This window comes from Anolis sagrei, chromosome 12 (genome assembly GCF_037176765.1).
Source record: "Anolis sagrei isolate rAnoSag1 chromosome 12, rAnoSag1.mat, whole genome shotgun sequence".
Lineage (NCBI taxonomy): Eukaryota > Metazoa > Chordata > Lepidosauria > Squamata > Dactyloidae > Anolis > Anolis sagrei.
In genome coordinates this window covers 6323673-6345786 of record NC_090032.1, presented here as the reverse complement: position 1 = coordinate 6345786, position 22114 = coordinate 6323673, and the positions used below count along the sequence as shown (strand labels likewise).

Sequence of the window (22114 nt, the reverse complement as noted above, 5' to 3'; positions counted from 1 at the left end):
TCGAACTGCTAGGTTGGCGGAAGCTGGGGTTAACAGGGGAGCTCATCCCCGGATTCAAACCTCCAAACCTTTGGTCAGCAAGTTCAGCAGCTCAGTGGTTTAACCCGCTGCGCCACCAGGGGGGCCTTATAAATAAACATAATAATAATAAACATAATAATAATAATGACCAAACCTTCCCAGATTCGAACCGCTGACCGTCTGGTCAGCAAGTCCAGCAGCTCAACCGTTTAACCCGCTGCCTTCTTTCCTTCTGTCCTTCCTTCCCTACCTCTTTCCTTCCTTCCTTTGCTTTTTGCTTCCATCCTTCCATCTCTCTTTCCTTCCCTCCCTCTTTCTCTCTTTTCTTCCCTCCTTCCTTCGCTCCCTCTTTCCTTCCTTTCCTTTTTTTCTTTCCTTCTCTCCTTTCTTCCTTCTCTAACTCTTTCTTCCCTTCCCTTTCTCTCTTTCTCTTTCCTTCTCTACCTCTTTCCTTCCTTTCCTTGCTTTTTGCTTCCATCCTTCCTTCTTTTTCCTTCCCTTCCTCTTTCTCTTCTTTCTTCCTTCTCTACCTCTTTCCTTCCTTCCCTCCCTCTTTCCTTTCTTTTCTTTCTTTTCCTTCTCTCCTTCCTTCCTTCTCTACCTGTTTCCTTCCTTCCCCCTTTTCCTTTTCCTCTTTCTCTTTCCTTCCTTTGCTTTTTGCTTCCATCCTTCCTTCTCTCTTTCCTTCCCTCCCTCTTTCTCTCCTTTCTTCCTTCTCTACCTCTTTTCTTCCTTCCTTCCTTCCCTCCCTCTTTCCTTCCTTTCCTTTTTTCTTTCCTTCTCTCCTTCCTTCCTTCTCTACCTCTTTCTTTCCTTCCCCCCTTTTTCTTTTCCCTTTTCCTTCTCTACCTCTTTCCTTCCTTTCATTGCTTTTTGCTTCCTTCCTTCCTTCTCTCTCACTTTCTTTCCTCCCTTCTTTCTTTCTCCCCTTCCTTCCCTCACTCCCTCTTGTGGGGGGGGGGGGGGCTTTAAGTCTTTTCCACTGTTTTTTTAGGGGGTTCATGAGTGATGGTCACTCCTTGGTCTGTTAGGGGTGTAGTGTCCAAATTTCGTGTCATTTCGTCCAGTGGTTTTTGAGTTATGTTAACGAACATTACATTTTTTATTTATATAGATGATGATGACGACGATTATTATAATTTTACTGACACCATTATTATTATTATTATTATTATTATTTTACTGACACAAAAACACAGTATGTCGCAACAAACGAGATATATATGCTGCGTTTCGTGTCACAAAAATCACAATTCCAACACTATTATTATTATTATTATTATTATTATTATTATTATTAATTATTATTATTAGGAACAGCTAAGGGAGCTGGGGATGTTAATCTTGGGAGAGAAAAAGGTAAACAGAAGGGGACACGAGAGCCATGTTTCAATATTGGAAAGGATGCCAATGCACCAAGGAACCGAATGGCCAACTGTCGGGAGGGCTTGGATTGTATCTTCCGTCGCGGCGGAATGTGGGTGGACTAAATGACCCTTGGGGTCCCTGAATTGAATTCTGTCTGACTGTCGTGCCATTATGTTGCTTCCCTTCTCTGGTCTGCTTAAAAGAGGAAGGAAGGGCGTAACTTTTTGCACGGACTGGCTCACTTATCTGATCTCGCTGCTCTCGACACTCACAGGTGGCCTGCGCTACTGTAGGACTCTGACTCGCCTGCGTCTCTCCTAAGCACCGCTGGCAACCTAAAGGACAAACTGACACAAGCGCTGGTTACTTCTATACACTGCGATGTCGGGAGCCCTTCGACACCGTCGGGAGGGTCCCAAAGTGGGGCAAGGGGTTCAAATGGCAGGAAAGGAGATTCCACCCAAACACGAGGAAGAATTTCCTGAATAATTTCCTGGTAATTTTGTCAGCGCCAATTGTGTTTAAGTGCAGGCCAAGGTCTTTAGGCACTGCACCACTGGGACCACCAGGACTGGCAGTTTGATCTTTATCTCCTTGTATTGTGTAAGCTTTTCGAGTTGCTTCTCGTCAATCTTGCTGTCGCCTGGGATTGCAACATCCATGATCCATACTTTGTTTTCTTCCACAATCATGAGGTTATTATTATTATTATTATTATTAATATTATTATTATTATTATTATGTGAAACACAACAAGATGAGTCCACAGCAGACACTCTGCTGGTTGTTGAATTGTGCCGGTCACCACTGGGACCACCTTTACTATCTTGTGCCAGATTATTATTATTCTTGTTGTTATTGTTATTATTATTTGAAATAAAACAAGATGAGTCCACAGCAAACAAGATCACTCTTGTTTTTATTATTATTGTTATATTATTATTATTATTATTATTATTATTATTATTATTATTATTATTATTTGAAACAACAAGATGAGTCCACAGCAAACAAGATCACTCTTGTTTTTATTATTGTTTTATTATTATTATTATTATTATTATTATTATTAGAAACACAACAAGATGAGTCCATAGCAAACACGATCACTCTTGTTTATTATTATTATTATTATTATTAGAAATCCAAGATGAGTCTACAACAAATAAGATCACTCTTGTTTTTATTATTATTGTTTGTTATATTATTATTCTTATTTGAAACACAACAAGATGAGTCCACAGCAAACTTATTTTACTTATCATTACATTTACAATATTTCACTCTATTATTGTTATTATAATCTACTACTGTTATAATTACATTTATTATTTTACTCATCATTACATTTACAATATTTTACTCTACTATTGTTATTATACTCTACTATTATTATTACATTTATTATTTTACTTATTATTATTATTACATGTATGATTTCACTCTATTGTTATTATTACATTTCCATTATTTTACTCTATTATTTTATTGTCATGCTTGTATTATTATTATTATTATTATCATGCTTGTATTATTATTATTATTATTATTATTATTATTATCATGCTTGTATTATTATTATTATTATTATTATCATGCTTGTATCATTATTATTATTATTATTATTATTATTATTATTATAAAATGACTTCTAATAAAGTTGTGTACCCAAGCCTGCAAAGCTATATAGCCAGTCTCTACAAATCCTTGGCATTTTTGGGGGGGATTCTGTGGGGGAATATACTTAGGAGAGAAAGTGGGGAAAACCTATTCATTTTGGGTATGTTTTTGCAGAAGGTGCCTCAGATACACTCCCTCGTCCCCCCAAAACTTTCTTTACCTTGTTGCATGATTTCCACAATCTGTACAACTTTGTCCATGTGCTTCCGGGCTGCGATGAGGCCTTGCAGCATGAGCATTTTGTAGTAGTTGAACATGTCGCCGTCCAGGCCGCCCATGACCTGGGAAAACAAGCCGAGGAGGAAGGATAAGGACAGGGGGAGGCGGAAGAAAGGGAAAATAGGCCAGTTGTTTGTACCCCAAACTCACGTCCACAAACTCGGAGGTGAGCTTGAAAGCCGAGGTCTCAAAGCCCAAATTCCGGGGGGAGCTGGAGAGGATGAAGCCGAAGTCAATGTGGATGATGTGCCCCTCGGCGTCTAGCAAGATGTTGCCGTTGTGCCTGTTTCGGGGAGAGAAGAAGCAGAAAGGGAGAAAGAATGAGCATTTCTTGGGGAATTTTTGGAAGCCGAAGTGGCAGAAGTTTCCAATCTAGGCCATTATTTACGGTAGACTTATTTTGCAAGGGTCGGCAGCCATTTTGGCAGGGGGCGGGGCCAGCCAAGGCAGCTTCACGACCCCCTGAAAATGGCCCAAGGACCCCCCTGGGGGTCGCGACCCCCAGGTTGAGAACCACTGATCTAGCCATTCCATGTTCATTCTTTCTTTCGTATTTTTCCCCCTTGACGTTAAGTCCAGTCGTGTCCAACTCTGGGGGTTGGTGCTCATCTCCAGTTCTAAGTCAAAGAGCCGCCGTTGTTCATAAACACCTCCAAGGTCATGTGGCCGGCATAACTGCGTGGAGCGCCCTTCCTTACCTTCCCGCTGGATCTACTCACATTTGTATGGTTTCAAACTGCTAGGTTGGCAGAAGCTGGGGCTAACAGCAGGAGCTCACGCCCCTCCCCGCATTCAAAGCTGCGACCTTTCGGTCAGCAACTTCCGCAGCTCAGCAGTTTAACCCACTGCGCCATCAGAGGCTCCTGGTATATGTGTGTGTGTGTGTGTGTATGCCTTCACTCACTTCTTGAGACCACTGCCACCCTCATCCAATGACTGATCAAGACCAATTTGGCATACAAAGCCCTCATGACCCACTTTATATCCTGTTACTGTTTGGAGGAGGATTGACCATGGATGATGGGACTTGCAGTACCTTCACTCACTTACTGAGACCACTGCCACCCTCATCCAATGACTGATCAAGACCAAACTTGGCACACAGAGCCTCCATGATCCACTCTACATCCTGGTACTGTTTAGAGGAAGACTGACCATGGATGATGGGACTTGCAGTACCTTCACTCACTTACTGAGACCACTGCCACCCTCATCCAATGACTGATCAAGACCAAACTTGGCAAACAGAGCCCCCATGATCACTTCACTCACTTACTGAGACCACTTCGACCAGAAGCTGAGGCTAACAGTGGGAGCTCATACAGCTCCCCGGATTCGAACCTGCAAACTTTCAGTCAGCAAGTTCAGCAAGTCAGCGTTTTAACTGCGCCACTGGAGGCTCCGGGTAAATATATATGTGCGCGCACACAAACACACATAAGTAAATATCTATAAAATGCACACTCATATACAAGCTACTTAACATGCTTCCAGTTTGTGATTCCAGAAAAAAGCAACAAAAAAATCTAACAAATTATCCCCAACCCCAACATTGATTTTCAGGCGATAGGTAAAGGTAAAGGTTTTCCCCTGACGTTAAGTCCATTCATGTCCAACTCTGGGGATGGTGCTCATCTCCATTTCTAAGCTGAAGAGCCAGCGTTGTCCATAGACACCTCCAAGATGATGTGGCTGGCATGACATTTGACTTTAAAATAGCCAAAAAGATGGGAACATCCTGCAAACATGCTAGTTGAGCTCACTGGCTTCCAACCGAGATCTACGGGTGATGTGATGTCACTTCCTACCTGGCCTGCTTAGTTCTCCGGCCCCATCTTTACAAACAGGCCGAAAGCCTTTCTCTTTCTCTCTCTCTCTCTCTCTTTCTCACCTGTCCTTGACCTGGAGCAGGTAGCAGACCAAGCAATATCCGGCACAGCTCTGGACAAAGTTGCGCTGGGCGGTGAGGAAGGCTTCGGTGGTGTAGTTGCCATGTTCCTGGAGGAAGTAGTCCAGGAGGGAGAGCTGCGACTGCTTCTTCACCTGATGGATGGAGACGGCGTTGACCACAGGCTCAATCATGCCACTGTCGGCCGAGATGACCAGGATCTTGTAGGGCTTGATCCAAAGCGGGACGCGCTCCTGCTCCCAGATGGACTGCCAATAGAGAAGAGGCCGAGGAGGAAAGGAAGGAAGGAAAGAATGAATGAATGGACAGAAAAATGAATGAATGAATCACAGTAGGCACTCCACTTCTGCATCTCCTGGGGAAACTGGGAAAACGTGCTGACTCGAGTATATTACTTTATTATTATTATTATTACATTTATTATTTTACTCTATTTTACTATTATTGGAAGGATACATAAGCACATTTACATGGAAGAAAGTTAGAATAAAGACTTAATCATTATTATTGCTATTATTTTACTCTATTTAGTACTGTTATTACATGTATTTTATGTATTATTTTACTTATTATTATTACATTTATTATTTCACTCTATTATTATTACATTTACAATATTTTACTCTATTGTTATTATACTCTATTATTGTTATTATTACACTTATTATTTTATTTATTAGCATTACATTTACAATATTTTAACTCTATTATTGTTATTATACTCTATTTATTATTGCTATTATTACATGTATTATTACATTTATTACTTATTATCATTACATCTACAATATTTTACATTTACATTTACAATATTTTATTATACCCTATTTATTATTGTTATTATTACATTTATTATTTTACTTATTATTATTACATGTATTATTTCACTCTATTATTGTTATTACATTTCCATTATTTTACTCCATTATTATTAGTTTTATTACATTTATCATTTTACTCTATTATTATTAGAAGGATACATAAGTATATTTACATGGAAGAAGGTTAAAATAATGACTTAATCAGAGTTGGACAGTCTTATGTTAAATTACAGTTTTATGTAAATATTCAAACACATTTAATCTATGGATGCCTCAATTAAAGTCATTTTATTTGTATCTATTTTTATATTTAAATTTACCCGTAGTCATGCCGGCCACATGACCTTGGAGGTGTCTATGGACAACGCCGGCTCTTTGGCTTAGAAATGGAGATGAGCACCAACCCCCAGAGTCGGACACAACTGAATGTCAGGGGAAAACCTTTACATTTACTATGCTTTGTGTTTCAACTTACATATTGTACTTTGAGTCTCCTCTGGGAGAAAAGCAGCAGCAAATACAAATAATAGTCCCAAACCCACCATGGGAACTTGTGCTCCGCCTGCAGAGCATCACTCTCATACCTGCAGCTGTTTCAGAACTTGGAAAGCCAGCAGCTCTTGCCGGAGATCATCACCGCATTTCACGATGACAGAGAGCAAGCGCCAGTTGGGCAGGTGGCCGTACGGAGAGCCCTCCCGGATCCTCCTGCGGGGAGAAAAATGAGAGTTCGATCATGGATCTCGAGCTGGACGTGGATCATAGTGCCCCTCTCTTCTATCTTTATCTCCCATCTGATACTCTGGGGTTCAGGACTCATCTCCAGCCTGCTTCTAACTTGGCCCATGGGTGCTGGATCTCTACCTGACTTTCTCCTGCCAGGGCTCCTTCAGGGCGACGGCCGATGGGTCCTCAGGGTCCCTCTTGAACGTCGTTGGAGTGTGGGCAAGCTGCTCGGAGAGGCGTCGCCTGAGGGAAAAGAGTTGGGAGAGGTTCAGACAAGAGGAGCCACTGGAGAAGAGTTTACTGGGTTCAATGTATTGTCGAAGGCTTTCACGGCCGGAATCACTGGGTTGTTGTAGGTTTTTTTTGGGCTGTATGGGCATGTTCTAGAGGCATTCTCTCCTGACGTTTCGCCTGCATCTATGGCAAGCATCCTCAGAGGTAGTGAGGTCTGTTGGAACTAGGAAAAAGGGGTTAATATATCTGTGGAATGACCAGGGTGGGACAAAGGACTCTTGTCTGCTGGAGCTAGGTGTGAATGTTTAAACGCTCAACAAAAGATTGCCCCAGGCACTGCCAGGCCATCAAATGCTAATCAAGGTGGTCAGTTGATGTGTGATGTATTATTATTATTATTATTATTATTATTATTATTTTACTGACACAAAAACACAGTTATGTCACAGCAAATGAAATCTATATGTTGGATTTCGTATCACAAAATCACAAGTCGAACACTTCCCAAGTGTCTAGGACTGTGTGATGTATTATTATTATTATTATTGACACAAAAACACAGTTATGTCACAGCAAACGAGATCTATATGCTGGATTTCATATCACAAAATCACAAGTCGAAAACTTCCCAAGCGTCTAGGATTGGGTGATGTATTATTATTATTATTATTATTATTATTATTATTATTATTATTATTATTATGGTCAAGTTAGGCACCTTTCTTCTAGGTCAGCTCACCTGATATCCCCCGCAGCAATGAAGACCGGCTCTTTGCTCTCTTGGCTCGTAATGCTGTCCACGGAGAATTGGGAAATGTTGTCACAGCTGTTGGTGTGCATTTCGGGGAGCTGGGAGAAACAAAAAAAAAGGGAAAGATATTCAGGGAAAATAGAAAAAACGTCTTCACTTCTAGGAAGAGCCCTTGAAAGAACAGCTCAAAACCATCACGCCCTTAATTTGCTCAATAACAATCTCTATCATGCGTTGTCGAAGGCTTTTGTGTCCAGAATCACCGAGTTGCTGTGAGTTTTCTGGGCTGTCTGGCCATGTTCCAGAAGCATTCTCTCCTGACATGTAGTAATAATAATAATGATAATGATATATAACACATTTTGAAAAATGTTCTGTCCCTGGGTTGCTGTGAGTTGTCCGGGCTGTATGGTCTTGTTCCAGAAGTATTCTCTCCTAACGTTTTGCCCACAGTCATGTCAGGCAGAAGCTGGGCCTAACAGCAGGAGCTCACCCTGCTCCCCGGATTCAAATCGCTGACTTTCAGATAATAAGTTCAGCAGTTCAGTGGTTTAACCTGCTGCAGGAACGGGGGCTCACGGCTACCCTATACACTATCCAGGCTGTATGGCAACGTTCCAGAAGCATTCTCTTTATTATTATAATACAACATAATAATAAAAATAAAATATAAGAATTATATTTTTATATTACATGTAATATTACTAATAATATTAAAGTATAGTGGTATAGTACAATATAGTAATATAATAATATTGTGCTGTGCTAATATAATATATTGTATACACATATAATATTGATTTTTTTTTGTCGTGTCAGGAGCGACCTGAGAAACTGCAAGTCGCTTCTGGTGTGAGAGAATTGGCCATCTGCAAGGACGTTGCCCAGGGGACGCCCGGATGATTTGATGTTTTTATCATCCTTGTGGGAGGCTTCTCTCATGTCCCCGCATGAGGAGCTGGAGCTGATAGAGGGAGCTCATCTGCCTCTCCCCGGATTCGAACCTGCGACCTGTCGGTCTTCAGTCCTGCCGGCACAGGGGTTTAACCCAATAATATTGATAATTGTTATATTGTATTAATATTATATTGTATTACATTAATATTATTATAATAATATTGATAATAATATTAATGTAATACAATATAATAATAATACAATATAACAATTATATATTTTATATTACATGTAATATTACTAATAATATTACAGTATACTGGTGTAGTACTATATGGGAAATTTATGTTACTAATATTGTGCTATGCTAATAATATAATATATTGCATTTACATATAACTTGTAAGCCACTCTGAGCCCCCTTTGGGGTGAGAAGGACGGCATATAAATGTCGTAAATAAATAATAAATACTGCTATTATTATTAAATGTATGGGGTGGGGGCTACCTCCACTTGCAGTTCGCCGATGTCATCCACGGACCAGGCCTCATCGTCGTTGTCGTAGTTGGGCACAGTGGTGAAGCTGCTGGCCCGCTGTTCGTGGGTGATCCCGCACTCTGGAAGGTTCTCCACCGAGCGGGTGCTTCGGATGCGGTTCTCCGGGATCCGGGCCGGAACGTTAGTGGTGTCGAAGTTTTCACATTCAAGTACTTCCACGTAGATTAGGTAAGGAGCCTGAGGTGAAGAGGAAGAGATACGGCTGCCAATTCACTTCTGGTCTGAATTCAAAGGGCTGACCATGACAGCAAAAACACAGGGACACCCTAAAGCACAATTTGCTATATTTTTTCAATGACTTTCTCATAGAGTTTCAACCAATTTTGTGGCAGCCACAAAAAGGAAGTTTTGGGAGTAGAACACATGGCTAACACAATAATAATAATAATAATAATAATAATAATAATAATTATTATTATTATTATTATTATTATTTCTTAACACACAAAACACAGTATGTCACACCAAACGAGATCTATATGCTGGACTTTGTATCACAACATCACAAGTTGAACACTTCCCAAGTGTCTAGGATGGTGTGATGTATTTTCGAATAATAATAATAATAATAATAATAATAACAATAACAATAAACTTTATTTATACCCCACCACCATCTCCCCAAAGGGGACTCGGAGCGGCTTACATGGGGCCAAGTCCGAACAAGAATTACAATATAATACAAATTGCAATAAAATAAACAACATAACATTAAAATATAAAACATCAAAGCATATAAAACAATGATCCAAGTAAGGTGGTCTTTTGCAGTTGACAGATCATGATTATTATTATTACTATTATTATTATTGTTGTTGTTGATGATGTTTGGGGCTGATTGAGGCAAACCACCCCCTAGTGGTGAGAAAGGTGGTATATAAATACATTATTATTATTATACATTATTATTATACATTATTATTATACATTATTATTATTATTATTATTATTATTATTTGGGGCTGATTGAGGCAAACTGCTTTGAGTCCCCCTAGGAGTGAGAAAGGCGGTATATAAATACTGTAAATAAATAAACAAAATAAATTGTAGGGGTGACGCAGAAATATTATATTTTTATATATATATATATATATATATATATATATATGATAAAACCATATATATATATATATATTCAGTTTTATCATATTTATTTACTGTATTGTTATAAGTGTTTCACTTAACTGACTATATAGAGTGCAATCAAGTTTTATCAAGCCATTTTGTTTGGTTTGTTATTTGTTATTATTATTATTATTATTATTATTATTATTTTACTGACACAAAAGCACAGTATGTTGCAGCAAATGAGATCTCTATGCTGGATTTCATATCACAAAATCACAAGTCAAACACTGTATTATTATTATTATTATTATTATTGGAAACACAACAAGATTAGTACACAGCAAACAAGATCAATCTGCTGGCTGTTGAATTGGATCACACGTTGGACACTTCCCAAGTGTCTAGGATTATTATTATTATTATTATTGACACAAAAGCACAGTATGTCACAGCAAACGAGATCTATATGCTAGATTTCATATCACAAAATCACAAGTTGAACAGTAATATTATATTATTATTATTAAGTTTATATTATTATCATTATTATTATTATGTTTGTTTATACCCTATTTTTCTCTCCAGCAAGGAGACTCAAAGGAGCTGTATATTCTAGCGGTTGTATTTATTTATTTGATGTGAATATATTCATTTATCTATTTGTATATTCCCAAAATTTTGGTCTTTGGGCTTCCAGAATGCTGGATTAGTAGCCAAAGCAGCTAAGCGGTTGCCCTAATGTCTGGAGGAGCCAAATTCAGGAAGCACCACTCTGAGCATCAATAGAAACAACATAAAAGAAGAAAAAGGACAAGACGAGGTACAACCGGCTCCCCTTCTCCCTTCTTACCTTGTCCTTGGAATTGAGCACAACGGCCTGGGTGTGCGGGACCCGCACCACGTGGTGGTCGAAGCCGGCGGTGGGCAGCCAGACGCGGGCCGGCAGCTTGTGGTTGAGCAGCGAGAGCTCGGAGATGAGGCGCTGCGTCTTCTGCTCTTTGGTGGGCAGCGTGGTCAGGCGCTTCCCGATGGCCATCAGCGACTTGATGAACTCGCGCTCGGGGGCCAGGCGGACGGGCTGCAAAGAAGCCATGTCGGTGGTTGGGTCACTTATATTCAAAACGGAGGCAGGAATAAAGAGATTGGTGCTAATTTATATACAGTGGGATGTTATGTGGTTTCCGAGCTGTATAACCGTGTTATAGCAGCATTTTCTCCTGACGTTTCACCTGCATTTATTTATTTAATTACTGTATTTAACTACACTTGGCGGACCATTATGCACGTGTGGACCATAATGACAGAATGGTCATATGACTGATCAAATAAATAATAATAATAATTATTATTTAGATCTCTAGATCTAAGGAAGTAATGCTACCCCTCTATTCTGCTTTGGTTAGACCACATCTGGAATATTGTGTCCAATTCTGGGCACCACAATTCAAGAGAGATATTGACAAGCTGGAAAGTGTCCAGAGGAGGGCGACTAAAATGATCAAGGGTCTGGAGAACAAGCCCTATGAGGAGCGGCTTAGGGAACTGGGCATGTTTAGCCTGAAGAAGAGAAGGCTGAGAGGAGATATGATAGCCATGTATAAATATGTGAGAGGAAGCCACAGGGAGGAGGGAGCAAGCTTGTTTTCTGCTTCCTTGGAGACTAGGACACGGAACAATGGCTTCAAACTACAAGAAAGGAGATTCCATCTGAACATTAGGAAGAACTTCCTGACTGTGAGAGCCGTTCAGCAGTGGAACTCTCTGCCCCGGAGTGTGGTGGAGGCTCCTTCTTTGGAAGCTTTTAAACAGAGGCTGGATGGCCATCTGTCAGGGGTGATTTGAATGCAATATTCCTGCTTCTTGGCAGGGGGTTGGACTGGATGGCCCATGAGGTCTCTTCCAACTCTTTGATTCTATGATTCTATGATTCTATTATTATTATTATTATTACTTACTGTATTTGTATACCGCCTTTCTCAGCTCGTAGGCGACTCAAGGTGGTTAACAGGGCAAAATTCAATACGTACCATGTCATAAATACAATTAAAAACATAACATATAATAAAAAAAACTAAACAAATCAATAAAATATAAATTCATCGTGTCTCCTTGTTAAAAACGTTGTCCGGACTCACTGTCTAGTAGTTCCATTTTCCTGTGTCAGTTACTCTGCATTTGCAAACGCTTGTTCAAAAAGCCACGTTTTGACTTTTTTTCCGGTATGTTAAAAGGAACGGGGCCAATCTAATATCTATAGAGAGGGCGTTCCACAGCTGAGGGGCCACCACCGAAAAGGCCCTGTCTCTCGTCTCCGCCAAACGTACTTGTGACGAAGGCGGTAATGAGAGCAGGACTTCTCCAGATGATCTTAAGGTCCTAGATGGTTCATAAGGGGAGATGCATTCAGTAGAAAATGCTGCAAGAACATGAGAAACCACACAACACCCCAGTGACTGTGAGAGCCGTTCAGCAGTGGAACTCTCTGCCCCGGAGTGTAGTGGAGGCTCCTTCTTTGGAAGCTTTTAAGCAGAGGCTGGATGGCCATCTGTCAGGGGTGATTTGAATGCAATATTCCTGCTTCTTGGCAGGGGGTTGGACTGGCTGGCACATGAGGTCTCTTCCAACTCTTTGATTCTATGATTGCGGCCATTAAACCCTTCGACAATAAATTTATGTAGTCGGACCTCCACGTTGGTTGAGATTAAGGGGTACAGGACACCTATGAAAAGGACCAATCCGCACATTAAGCCATTAACCCAGCTTTCCATCTTATCCCAAGACCACTATGGATGAGCAGAGGCTGGACTCCTATCTGCCAGGAGGGTTTTGATTGTGTGTTGCTAGACTAGATTATTATCATTCTGCTCTGCATTCAAAAGAAGTTGGTTCATCTCCAAGAAAACTCCAGCAAAAGTCACTTCATTCTTTGCTTTTCCTTCCTCAAAAATGCAGAGCTACCGGCAGAGGGAGTCAAGGAGCTAAGAAAGATTTTTCGAAGTCCAAATAGTTCAGAATTGGCTGATACTTTTCAATCAGACGAGAGCAACACAGACCGAATCGTATCCTTTGTTTTCCAAAAATGGAGGTTCTCAATCAAAAATTTAAAAAAAATATTTTGTATTTTTTTCAACAAGAAGAACCACATAAAGATTTTGCACAGATACGCAAAAATTATAATCAGTAAGGATTCTTCTTATCAAGTTCCTTACACTCAAGAATAATTATTTTCACCCACTTTTTTGAATATTTGAATATATTACCTTTGAATCTGGCCTAATAAAAAAAATTGCACCAATAAACCGATTTTTTTTATTACTTTGCCTTACTGTTAACACATTCAGGGGTGAAAAAAAATACCCATTTTCCACTGAACCCAAACTCGGTTCTAATAAATTTAGATAAATAAATAAATTTATTTATTTATGACATTTATATGCCGCCCTTCTCACCCTGGAGGTGAGAGTGGCTTGCAAGATATATATATATATAAATACATACAATATATTATATTATTAGCATAGTACAATTTCAGTATCACTCACGGAAATCCATAAGACTTCCATGATCCTGGAATACATACTCAAGGATTATATATATATATATATATATGTGTGTGTGTGTGTGTGTGTGTGTGTGTGTATTTATGACATTTATATGCCGCCCTTCTTACCCCAAAGGGGACTCAGAGCAGCTTACATATAATACAATATATTACATTATTAGCATCGTACAATATCAGTACTAAATATTACTATATTGTACTATACCATTATATTGTATTATTACAATATATTATATTGTAATATTATTGTAATAATATTACATGTCATATTATTAGCAATATTACATGTAATATAAATGTATGAATATATAATTATAACTAGCCGTTCCCTGCCAGGCGTTGCTGTGGCCCAGTCTGGTGATCTGGAAAATAAAGTAATGAGAAAGTGTTGGTTTCTAATATATGTAATTTCTTTATGCTTGTGAGTAAATAGTATTTCTTGTTTTTGTTAGTGTTGATGTGGAGATTTTCTGGTTTGCCTACTCTGGGATATGTAACATATAATTGTCCTTCTTTAGGGGTCCCTTTCAAATCTATGATACAATATATTTGTGTGTGTGTGAACAATACACACACAACTGGATGACTTTGTTTACATTTTCTTGCCCTGGTGAAGCGAGTTTGACTGGATAGCCTTAAGTATTTTCTGTTAGTCATGGGGGTTCTGTTTGGGAAGTTTGCCCCAATTCTGTCGTTGGTGGGGTTCAGAATGCTCTTTGATTGTAACTGAACTATAAATCCCAGTAACTACAACTCCCAAATGTCAAGGTCTACTTTCCCCAAACTCCATCCATGTTTATATTTGGGCATATTGAGTATTCGTGCCAAGTTTGGTCCAGATCCATCATTGCTTGAGTCTACAGAGCTCTCTGGATGTAGGTGAACTACAACTCCCAAACTCAAGGTCAATGCCCATCAACCCTTCTAGTGTTTCTGTTGGTCATGAGAGTCCTGTATGCCATGTTTGGTTCAATTCCATCACTGGTCGAGTTCAGAATGCTCTTTGATTGTAGGTGAACTATAAATCCCAGCAACTACAACTCCCAAATGTCAAGGACTATTTCCCCCAAACTCGATCTGTGTTCATAATTGGGCAAATGGAATATCTGTGCCAAGTTTGGTCCAGATCCACCATTGTTTCAGTCCACAGAGCTCTTTGGATTTAGGTGAACTACAACTCCCAAACTCAAAGTCAATGCCCACCAAACCCTTCTAGGGTTTTCTGTTGGTCATGGGAGTCCTGTATGCCACGTTTGGTTCAATTCCATCATTGGTCGAGTTCAGAATGCTCTTTGATTGTAGATGAACTATAAATCCCAACAACTACAACTCCCAAATGACAAAGTCAATTTTTTGAGTGAAGGACATACATACATTGGGTTGTTAGGTGTCTTGTGTCCAAATTTGGCATCAATTCATCCAGTGATTTTTGAGTTATGTTAGTCCCACAAACGAACATTACATTTTTATTTATATAGATATATTATATTATTAACATAGTACAATATCAGTATCAAATATTACTATATTGTACTATACCATTATATTGTATTATTATTATACTATTATTATATTGTAATATTATTGTAATAATATTACAAGTCATATTATTAGTAATATTAATATATTATTATAATATATTATTATTAGTAGTAGTCGTTGGGATTTCTGTGACCAATCAGAGTTGGACTGCGAGTCCCAGCATTCTCGCCTCACTCAGATATTGAAATGCTGGGAGTCCGGAAAAACATGTGTCGAGCACCGAATCCCCATCTGCTATTCTGAAATATAGGTTTTACCCACCTCCCTCCAGGGTGAACATCATTAGGTCGTCTACGTATGGCATTATGAATTACGAAGCCATTCCCACCACCAAACAAAACGCATGCAAGGAAGGAAGGGAAAATCACATAGGAAGCCACAAAACATGCTAAATCAAATAAGTAATGATGATGATGGAACGTAAGAGGAGAGGGAAAAGAACATAAGACACAGAAGAGAACCGATTTGGCTCCGGAGAACAAAAGCGGTGGCAGCGGTGAATAAAGGATAATTATCATCTGCACCAGAACAAATGGAAGATGAGCAAGAAAGTGTCTGGAAAAAATGGGGAAGCTGTCCTGCAGCAAAATGTGGGCAATGGGGAGGCCAAGACATACTGGTAGATGTTATATCCTTGCCTGCAAATATCTCAAATAAATAAATAAATATTATGCTTTAAATGTTTTTATAGGGTTTTTAAAAAAATGCGTGTTAATTGTTTTTAATGTATTGTCGAAGGCTTTCATGGCTGGAATCACTAGGTTCTTGTGGGTTTTTTCGGGCTATAGAGCCATGTTCTAGAGGCATTTCTCCTGACGTTTCGCCTGCATCTACAGCAAGCATCCTCAGAGGTTGAGAAGGTCTGTTGGAAGTAGGAAAAATGGGTTTATATATCTGTGGAATGGCTGGGGTGGGGCAAGGAGCTCTTCCCTGCTGCAGTTAGGTGTGAATGTGTGAGACCATGAAAATGAACAAAATCTGGCTACCAGTATTAAAAAAACTCTAAAATTATAACAGCTAAACAACAGAGAGGAAAAAACCAGGCACAGATTAACACCTCCCAGCAGCAGATTTTCCCAGGCTCAGGCAGGCCTTCAAATGCTAATGAAGGTGATCAGCTAAACATTCACACCTAACTGCAGCAGGGAAGAGCTCCTTGCCCCACCCCAGCCATTCCACAGATATATAAACCCATTTTTCCTACTTCCAACAGACCTTCTCAACCTCTGAGGATGCTTGCCATAGATGCAGGCGAAACGTCAGGAGAAATGCCTCTAGAACATGGCTCTATAGCCCGAAAAAATCCACAAGAACCTAATTGTTTTTAATTTTGTTTAAATGTTGTTTATGTTCATTGTGGCATTGAATTGCGCCAGCGTAAGCCGCTTTGAGTCGCCTTTGGGCTGAGAAAGGCAGCATAGAAATGCAGTAAATAAGTAAGTACCGTATATTCCGGGGTATAAAATGACTGGGGCTATAAGATGACCCCCCAATTTTAGCAACCAAATTGAGAGTTGGGGATATACTCGCTGTTTAAGACGACTCCCCAAACCAGGCGCTTCTCAGGCCGCTCTCCTTCTTCCTGTCCATACCTCGGGAGAAGAGGCACTTCGCACTTCGCGCGAGACCTGATCAGAAGGGCCTCCGGCGCTCCTCAGGCCGCTCTCCTTCTTCCTGTCCAAGCCCCGTGCCAAGTGCTTCTTCTCCCACGAGATGTCTCGCGGGAGAAGAGGCACTTACCATGAGATCTGGACAGGAAGGAGGAGAACAACCTGATAAGAAGGGCCTACAGCACTCCTCAGGCTACTCTCCTCCTTCCTGTCCAGATCTTGCGCGAAGTTCCTCTTCTCCCGCGAGACAACAATAATGGCTGGAGTCTTCCTTGCAGGATCTTGAGCATTCCCTTACTGGCATGAGAAATAAGGGGGCCACTGTATGGAAATCTGAGCAGCCTTTAGTATTTCCCTTTTTTGGTATGGGGATATAAGTTGATTTTTTATAGTCTGAAGGCCATTCTTGTGTTTTCCATACTTGCTGTCATATGGCATGCATCACCTTGACAGCATCCTCTTTCAAGATTTTGAACAGTTCAGCTGGGATCCTGTCTCCTGCTGCCATGTTGTTAGCAATGCTTCTTAAGGCCCATTCCACCTCACTCCTCAGGATGTCTGGTTCTAATTCACTCACCACACCGTCAAAACCCTTGTTGTTCCAGCTCCACTGGCTGCCGATCTGCTACCGGGCCCAATTTAAGGTGCTGGTGTTATCCTACAAAGCCCTAAACGGTTCCGGCCCAAAATACCTTTCGGACCGCATCTTGGCCTATGAGCCCACAAGGACCTTGAGATCGTCTGGGGAGGCCCTTCTCTCGATCCCGCCTGCTTCACAGGCACGTCTGGCGGGGACGAGAGAGAGGGCCTTCTCGGTGGTGGCCCCCCGGCTGTGGAACACCCTCCCTGTTGACATCAGACAGGCGCCCTCCCTTATGTCTTTCCGTAAGAGCCTAAAGACATGGCTATTTGAGAAAGCATTTAACTGAGTGCTATATTAACTGGTAATGACAACTGGAACGGAATATGGACTACGAGATTGGTTATGATTCTACGATAAGACGGAGCGGATTATTTTAGTGTAATTAGATGATTGTGTATTAGTGATATGTTGGTTTTTTCGTTATGGCTTATTGTAAATTGTCTTTTATATGTTGTACACCGCCGTGAGTCGCCCTAGGGCTGAGAACGGCGGTTAACAAATGCAGCAAATAAATAAATAAAATAAATAAAACTATCCTCGATATTATTATCCTTCCTATACAGATTTTCTGTATAGTCTCGCTACCTTCTGTACCTTTTGTACTGAGATGGAGGTAAAAAAGAGGAGAATGGCAGCAAAGGGATGGAAAATGCTGGCATGGAAGCATGGAAGCATTAACAACAGCCATCCAATTGAAATGTGAGGGTCCTCCTTTGGGGTCCTGAGTGGGAAAAGAAAGGATTCGAGGGACAGAATGGGGTCCCTATGTGAAGAAGAAGAGGAAGAAGAGCCCAAGGAAATGCCTTCGATTGGAACAACGCAAAGATTTACAAGACTGCAAGATGCATCTGATTGGAATCAAAAGTTTTCACCAGTCCCGAACTTCTTACACATTTGCGGAGTTATTTGCTGGGATAGGACTTGAGGTGTAATGAAAAAGGAGGAGGGAAATCAAACAGAAAATGCAGCAAAACAACCAATTTGTTTTTTTTTTAAAAGAGATCACAGAAGAAGCAAATCATTGGTCCCAAACACGCCGTCGTGCTAAATTAACATTTTGGAAGGGGAAGAAAATGTCAAGGCAGCAAGAGAACAGCATTTCCTCTTTGATCGATAACTCAAAACGATGTGGGGCTGGGCATGACAAAATTATTTAACCGGAGTACTACGTATTTTCATTTTTAAAATAATGTAAATAGGGTGAATCTTCAAAGCAAGTTACGTCCTGGAATGCTTGTCTTCTCCTTCAGTTAAAACAGGGCTTCGAATGTGGGTCACTTGATCAAATGGGTATATTTTGTAAAAAAAAACTGGGTTGTTGTGAGTCTTCCCGGCTATCTGGCCATATTCCAGAAGCATTCTCTCCTGACATTTCGCCCTCATCTACGGCAGGCATCCTCAGAAGTTGTGAAGTCTGTTGGAAACTAAGCAAGTGGGATTTATATATCTGTGGAATGATGTCCAGGGTGGGAGAAAGAATCAACAAAGGGTTACCCGAGACCGGAAGTCACCAGGCTTTGAAGCTGCAAGGCCATTCAATGCTAAGCACTGAGACTGTGGCGAAGCTGGCTGGGAGTCAGCTGCATTAAGATCACTACTGACCAAAAGGTCATGAGTTCAAAGCCAGCACGGGTCGGAGTGAGCTTCCGACCAATTTGTGTAGCTTTCTGTCAACCTTTGCAGACCAAAAGTCAGTTGCATCTGTCAAGTAGGAAATTTAGGTACCGCTTATGTGGGGAGGCTAATTTATGACGACATAAAAATCTCCAGCAAGCATGCAAATAATGGGGAAGTACTTCACCAGTGTCACAAATGGACGGTGAAGCGATAGCTCCACCAGTGGCCAGAATAACCTCATGAAAAAGCTGGAATGTTAAATAGCATCTTATGTTGTGTGTCTATGGCACCGAATGTTTGCCATGTATATGTACATTGTAATCCGCCCTGAGTCCCCTGTGGGGTGAGAAAGGCAGAATATAAATGCTGTAAATAAATAAAATAAAAAATAAATAACATTCACACAACATTCACACTTGCCTCCAACAGACAAGAGTTCTTTCTCTCACCCCAGACATTATTCTGAGGCGTGTGAATGTTGCAATTGGCCATTTTGAACAACATTGAAAAAGCTTGCAGCTTCGAAGCCTGGCTGCTTCCTGCCTGGGAAATTTCAACCCTACGAGCCACCAAAAGGGTTCTAAAAATCAATTTATTTGTAGTAATTTCCTCAATGTCTTTCAAAATCAAGAAGCTGCCTTCCTTCATCAACTTCTGAGCCCCCGGTGGTGCAATGAGTTAAACCCTTGTGCTGGCAAGACTGCTGACAAAAGGTCAGCGGTTCGAATCTAGGGAGCGGGATGAGCTCCCATCTGTAAGCTCCAGCTTCCCAAGCAGGGACATGAGAGAAGCCTCCAGGGGGACGCCTGGATGTTTTACCATCCTGTGAGAGGCTTCTCTCATATTCCAGCATGGGAAGCTGACAAACAGGAGCTCACCCCGTCTTGTAGATTCGAACCGCCGATGTTCAGGTCAGCAGTTCAGCCAGCACAAGGATTTAACCCATTGCGCGACTGCGTCTCCTAACACTGCTGTTGGGCAAAGGAGGAAAGGAGGCAATAAATATTTTAAATGCAGAAAAACACAATCTTGAAATGAGATGTTGTTTCTGGCTACAAGTTGGCAGCGTGGTGCCATGCAAAAGCTGCGCAAAGGACGCTGGCGATGACAATGCTAGAACGCGGCATTGCATGCATGAGACTCAATTGCTGGGTAAAAAGGGCTACCGTTTTAATTGGTCATCAGCCAATTAAAAAATAACAAAGCCAGCGGACCTGATGGGATCCCTGTTGGGTCTCAGATGGCAAGTGTGTTGAGTAAGAAAAGAGATGGAATGAGATAACTGATCTGTCTTTACTGCTTTGGCAAGTCAAGCTACACAGCCCAAGTGACATGGTGGAGGGGAAGATGGTGGTGATGGCGGCACAGAGGAAATGCTGCTGTCGCAGAAAGAGAGAGAGAGGCGCGCTTTGGAAAGAAGGGGCAAAACGAGGCAAGCAGCCTGACGGCCAGGGCAAACTAAACACGTGGGCCACTTACGGAGCAAAAGGCTCTATCAAGACTTTCCGTACTCGATGACAACTCCTGGGAAATGGATGAGAGGGAGGAAATAGTAGCGGGTGGGGTGAGGGTGGGAAGAAAGTTGAGGAGAGAAAAGGCAAAGAGTTTAAAAAACAGTTTTTCGGACTCCCGTTTAACACTCGTCTCCAAATGCCCAACACTCCCAAAACTATGTCTGTCCAAGCTACTGGAAGCATCAGTTTCATGCTACACTCTCCTGCATGCACATGGGAGCACAGGCCTAATATTCTGGAAGTAGATAGTAGTCATGGGCCCGAAATTTGTCACATCCGTTTGATTCGTGTTTCCGTTTTGTTCCGTCCATTCGGATGGCACGAAACGGGAAGGCCCCTCCTGACACGGAAATACACTCAAAACAAAAGGTAGACAGGAGTGGGTACCGGCTCCAAGCCTGCTTTTCGGATTGATTGCCTCAGGGACTGCAGCTGAGCCCTGAGAATGAAGCACTCCTTACTCAGCGTTCCGCTGCAGGCCCTGTGAGGCCCGGACACGTAGGCCCAAATCCTGCACCCGTAGGCCCCATGTGCTCGCTTGATTCGTGTTTCTGTTTCATTCCATCCATTCGGATGACACGAAACGGGAAGGCCCCTCCTGAAACGAAAACACACTCAAAACAAAAGGCAGTCGGGAGTCGGTATCGGCTCCAAGCCTGCTTTTCGGATCGATTGCCTCAGAGACTGCAGCTGAGCCTCGAGTAAGGAGCACTCCTTCCTCGATGTTCTGCTGCAGGCTTTGCGAGGCCTGGGCATGTAGGCCCAATGCCTGCACCCATAGGCCCAAAGTAGGAGTGAGTACCGGCTCCAAGCCTGCTTTTCGGATCGATTGCCTCAGGGACTGCAGCTGAGACCCGAGTAAGGAGTGCTTCTTCCTTGGTGTTCCGCTGCAGGCCCTGCGAGGCCTGGGCATGTAGGCCCAATGCCTGCACCCGTAGGCCCAAGGTGGGAGTGGGTACCAGCTCCAAGCTCGCTTTTCGGATCGATTGCCTCAGGGACTGCAGCTGAGACCCGAGTAAGGAGCGCTTCTTCCTTGGTGTTCTGCTGCCGTTACCCGCCCACAGAAATTGTACCTATTGATCTACTCATATTTGCATGTTTTCGAACTAACAGCGGGAGCTTACCCCGCTCCATGGATCGAACCACCAACCTTTCAGTCAGCAAGTTCAGCAACTCAGCAATTTAACCAGCTACACCACCAGGAGATCCTGGGAGACCCTAGAGTATACTATAAATACAAGTGAAATGGCCAGAGGTGACTTCCAAGAGCCTGCAGGTGACCAAAGCAGGAAGTCTTATGTAAACATTGCTTCCTATACATGCTCACAAGCCTGTATATCACTTTGCACACACATTCATTTCATATGATGTGGA

At 41.5% G+C, this 22114-nt stretch overlaps 1 protein-coding gene across 3 annotated transcripts in view; it reads right to left on the bottom strand.

Annotated features, from left to right (window-relative positions):
* PI4KB (phosphatidylinositol 4-kinase beta) overlaps positions 1 to 22114 on the bottom strand; it is a 56535-nt gene that overhangs the window by 4580 nt on the left and 29841 nt on the right. For 2 of the 3 annotated variants that reach the window (XM_060758014.2, XM_067472375.1), the window contains 9 exons: positions 20706 to 20750; positions 11103 to 11330; positions 9134 to 9361; positions 7718 to 7827; positions 6883 to 6987; positions 6603 to 6726; positions 5180 to 5445; positions 3439 to 3571; positions 3230 to 3350 (listed from right to left, as the gene is read on the bottom strand). In XM_060758014.2, the coding sequence (XP_060613997.2) occupies positions 3230 to 3350; positions 3439 to 3571; positions 5180 to 5445; positions 6603 to 6726; positions 6883 to 6987; positions 7718 to 7827; positions 9134 to 9361; positions 11103 to 11330; positions 20706 to 20750 (1360 nt within the window). The remainder of the gene's footprint in view (positions 1 to 3229; positions 3351 to 3438; positions 3572 to 5179; positions 5446 to 6602; positions 6727 to 6882; positions 6988 to 7717; positions 7828 to 9133; positions 9362 to 11102; positions 11331 to 20705; positions 20751 to 22114) is intronic. The other variant, XM_060758015.2, reaches the window with a different exon arrangement.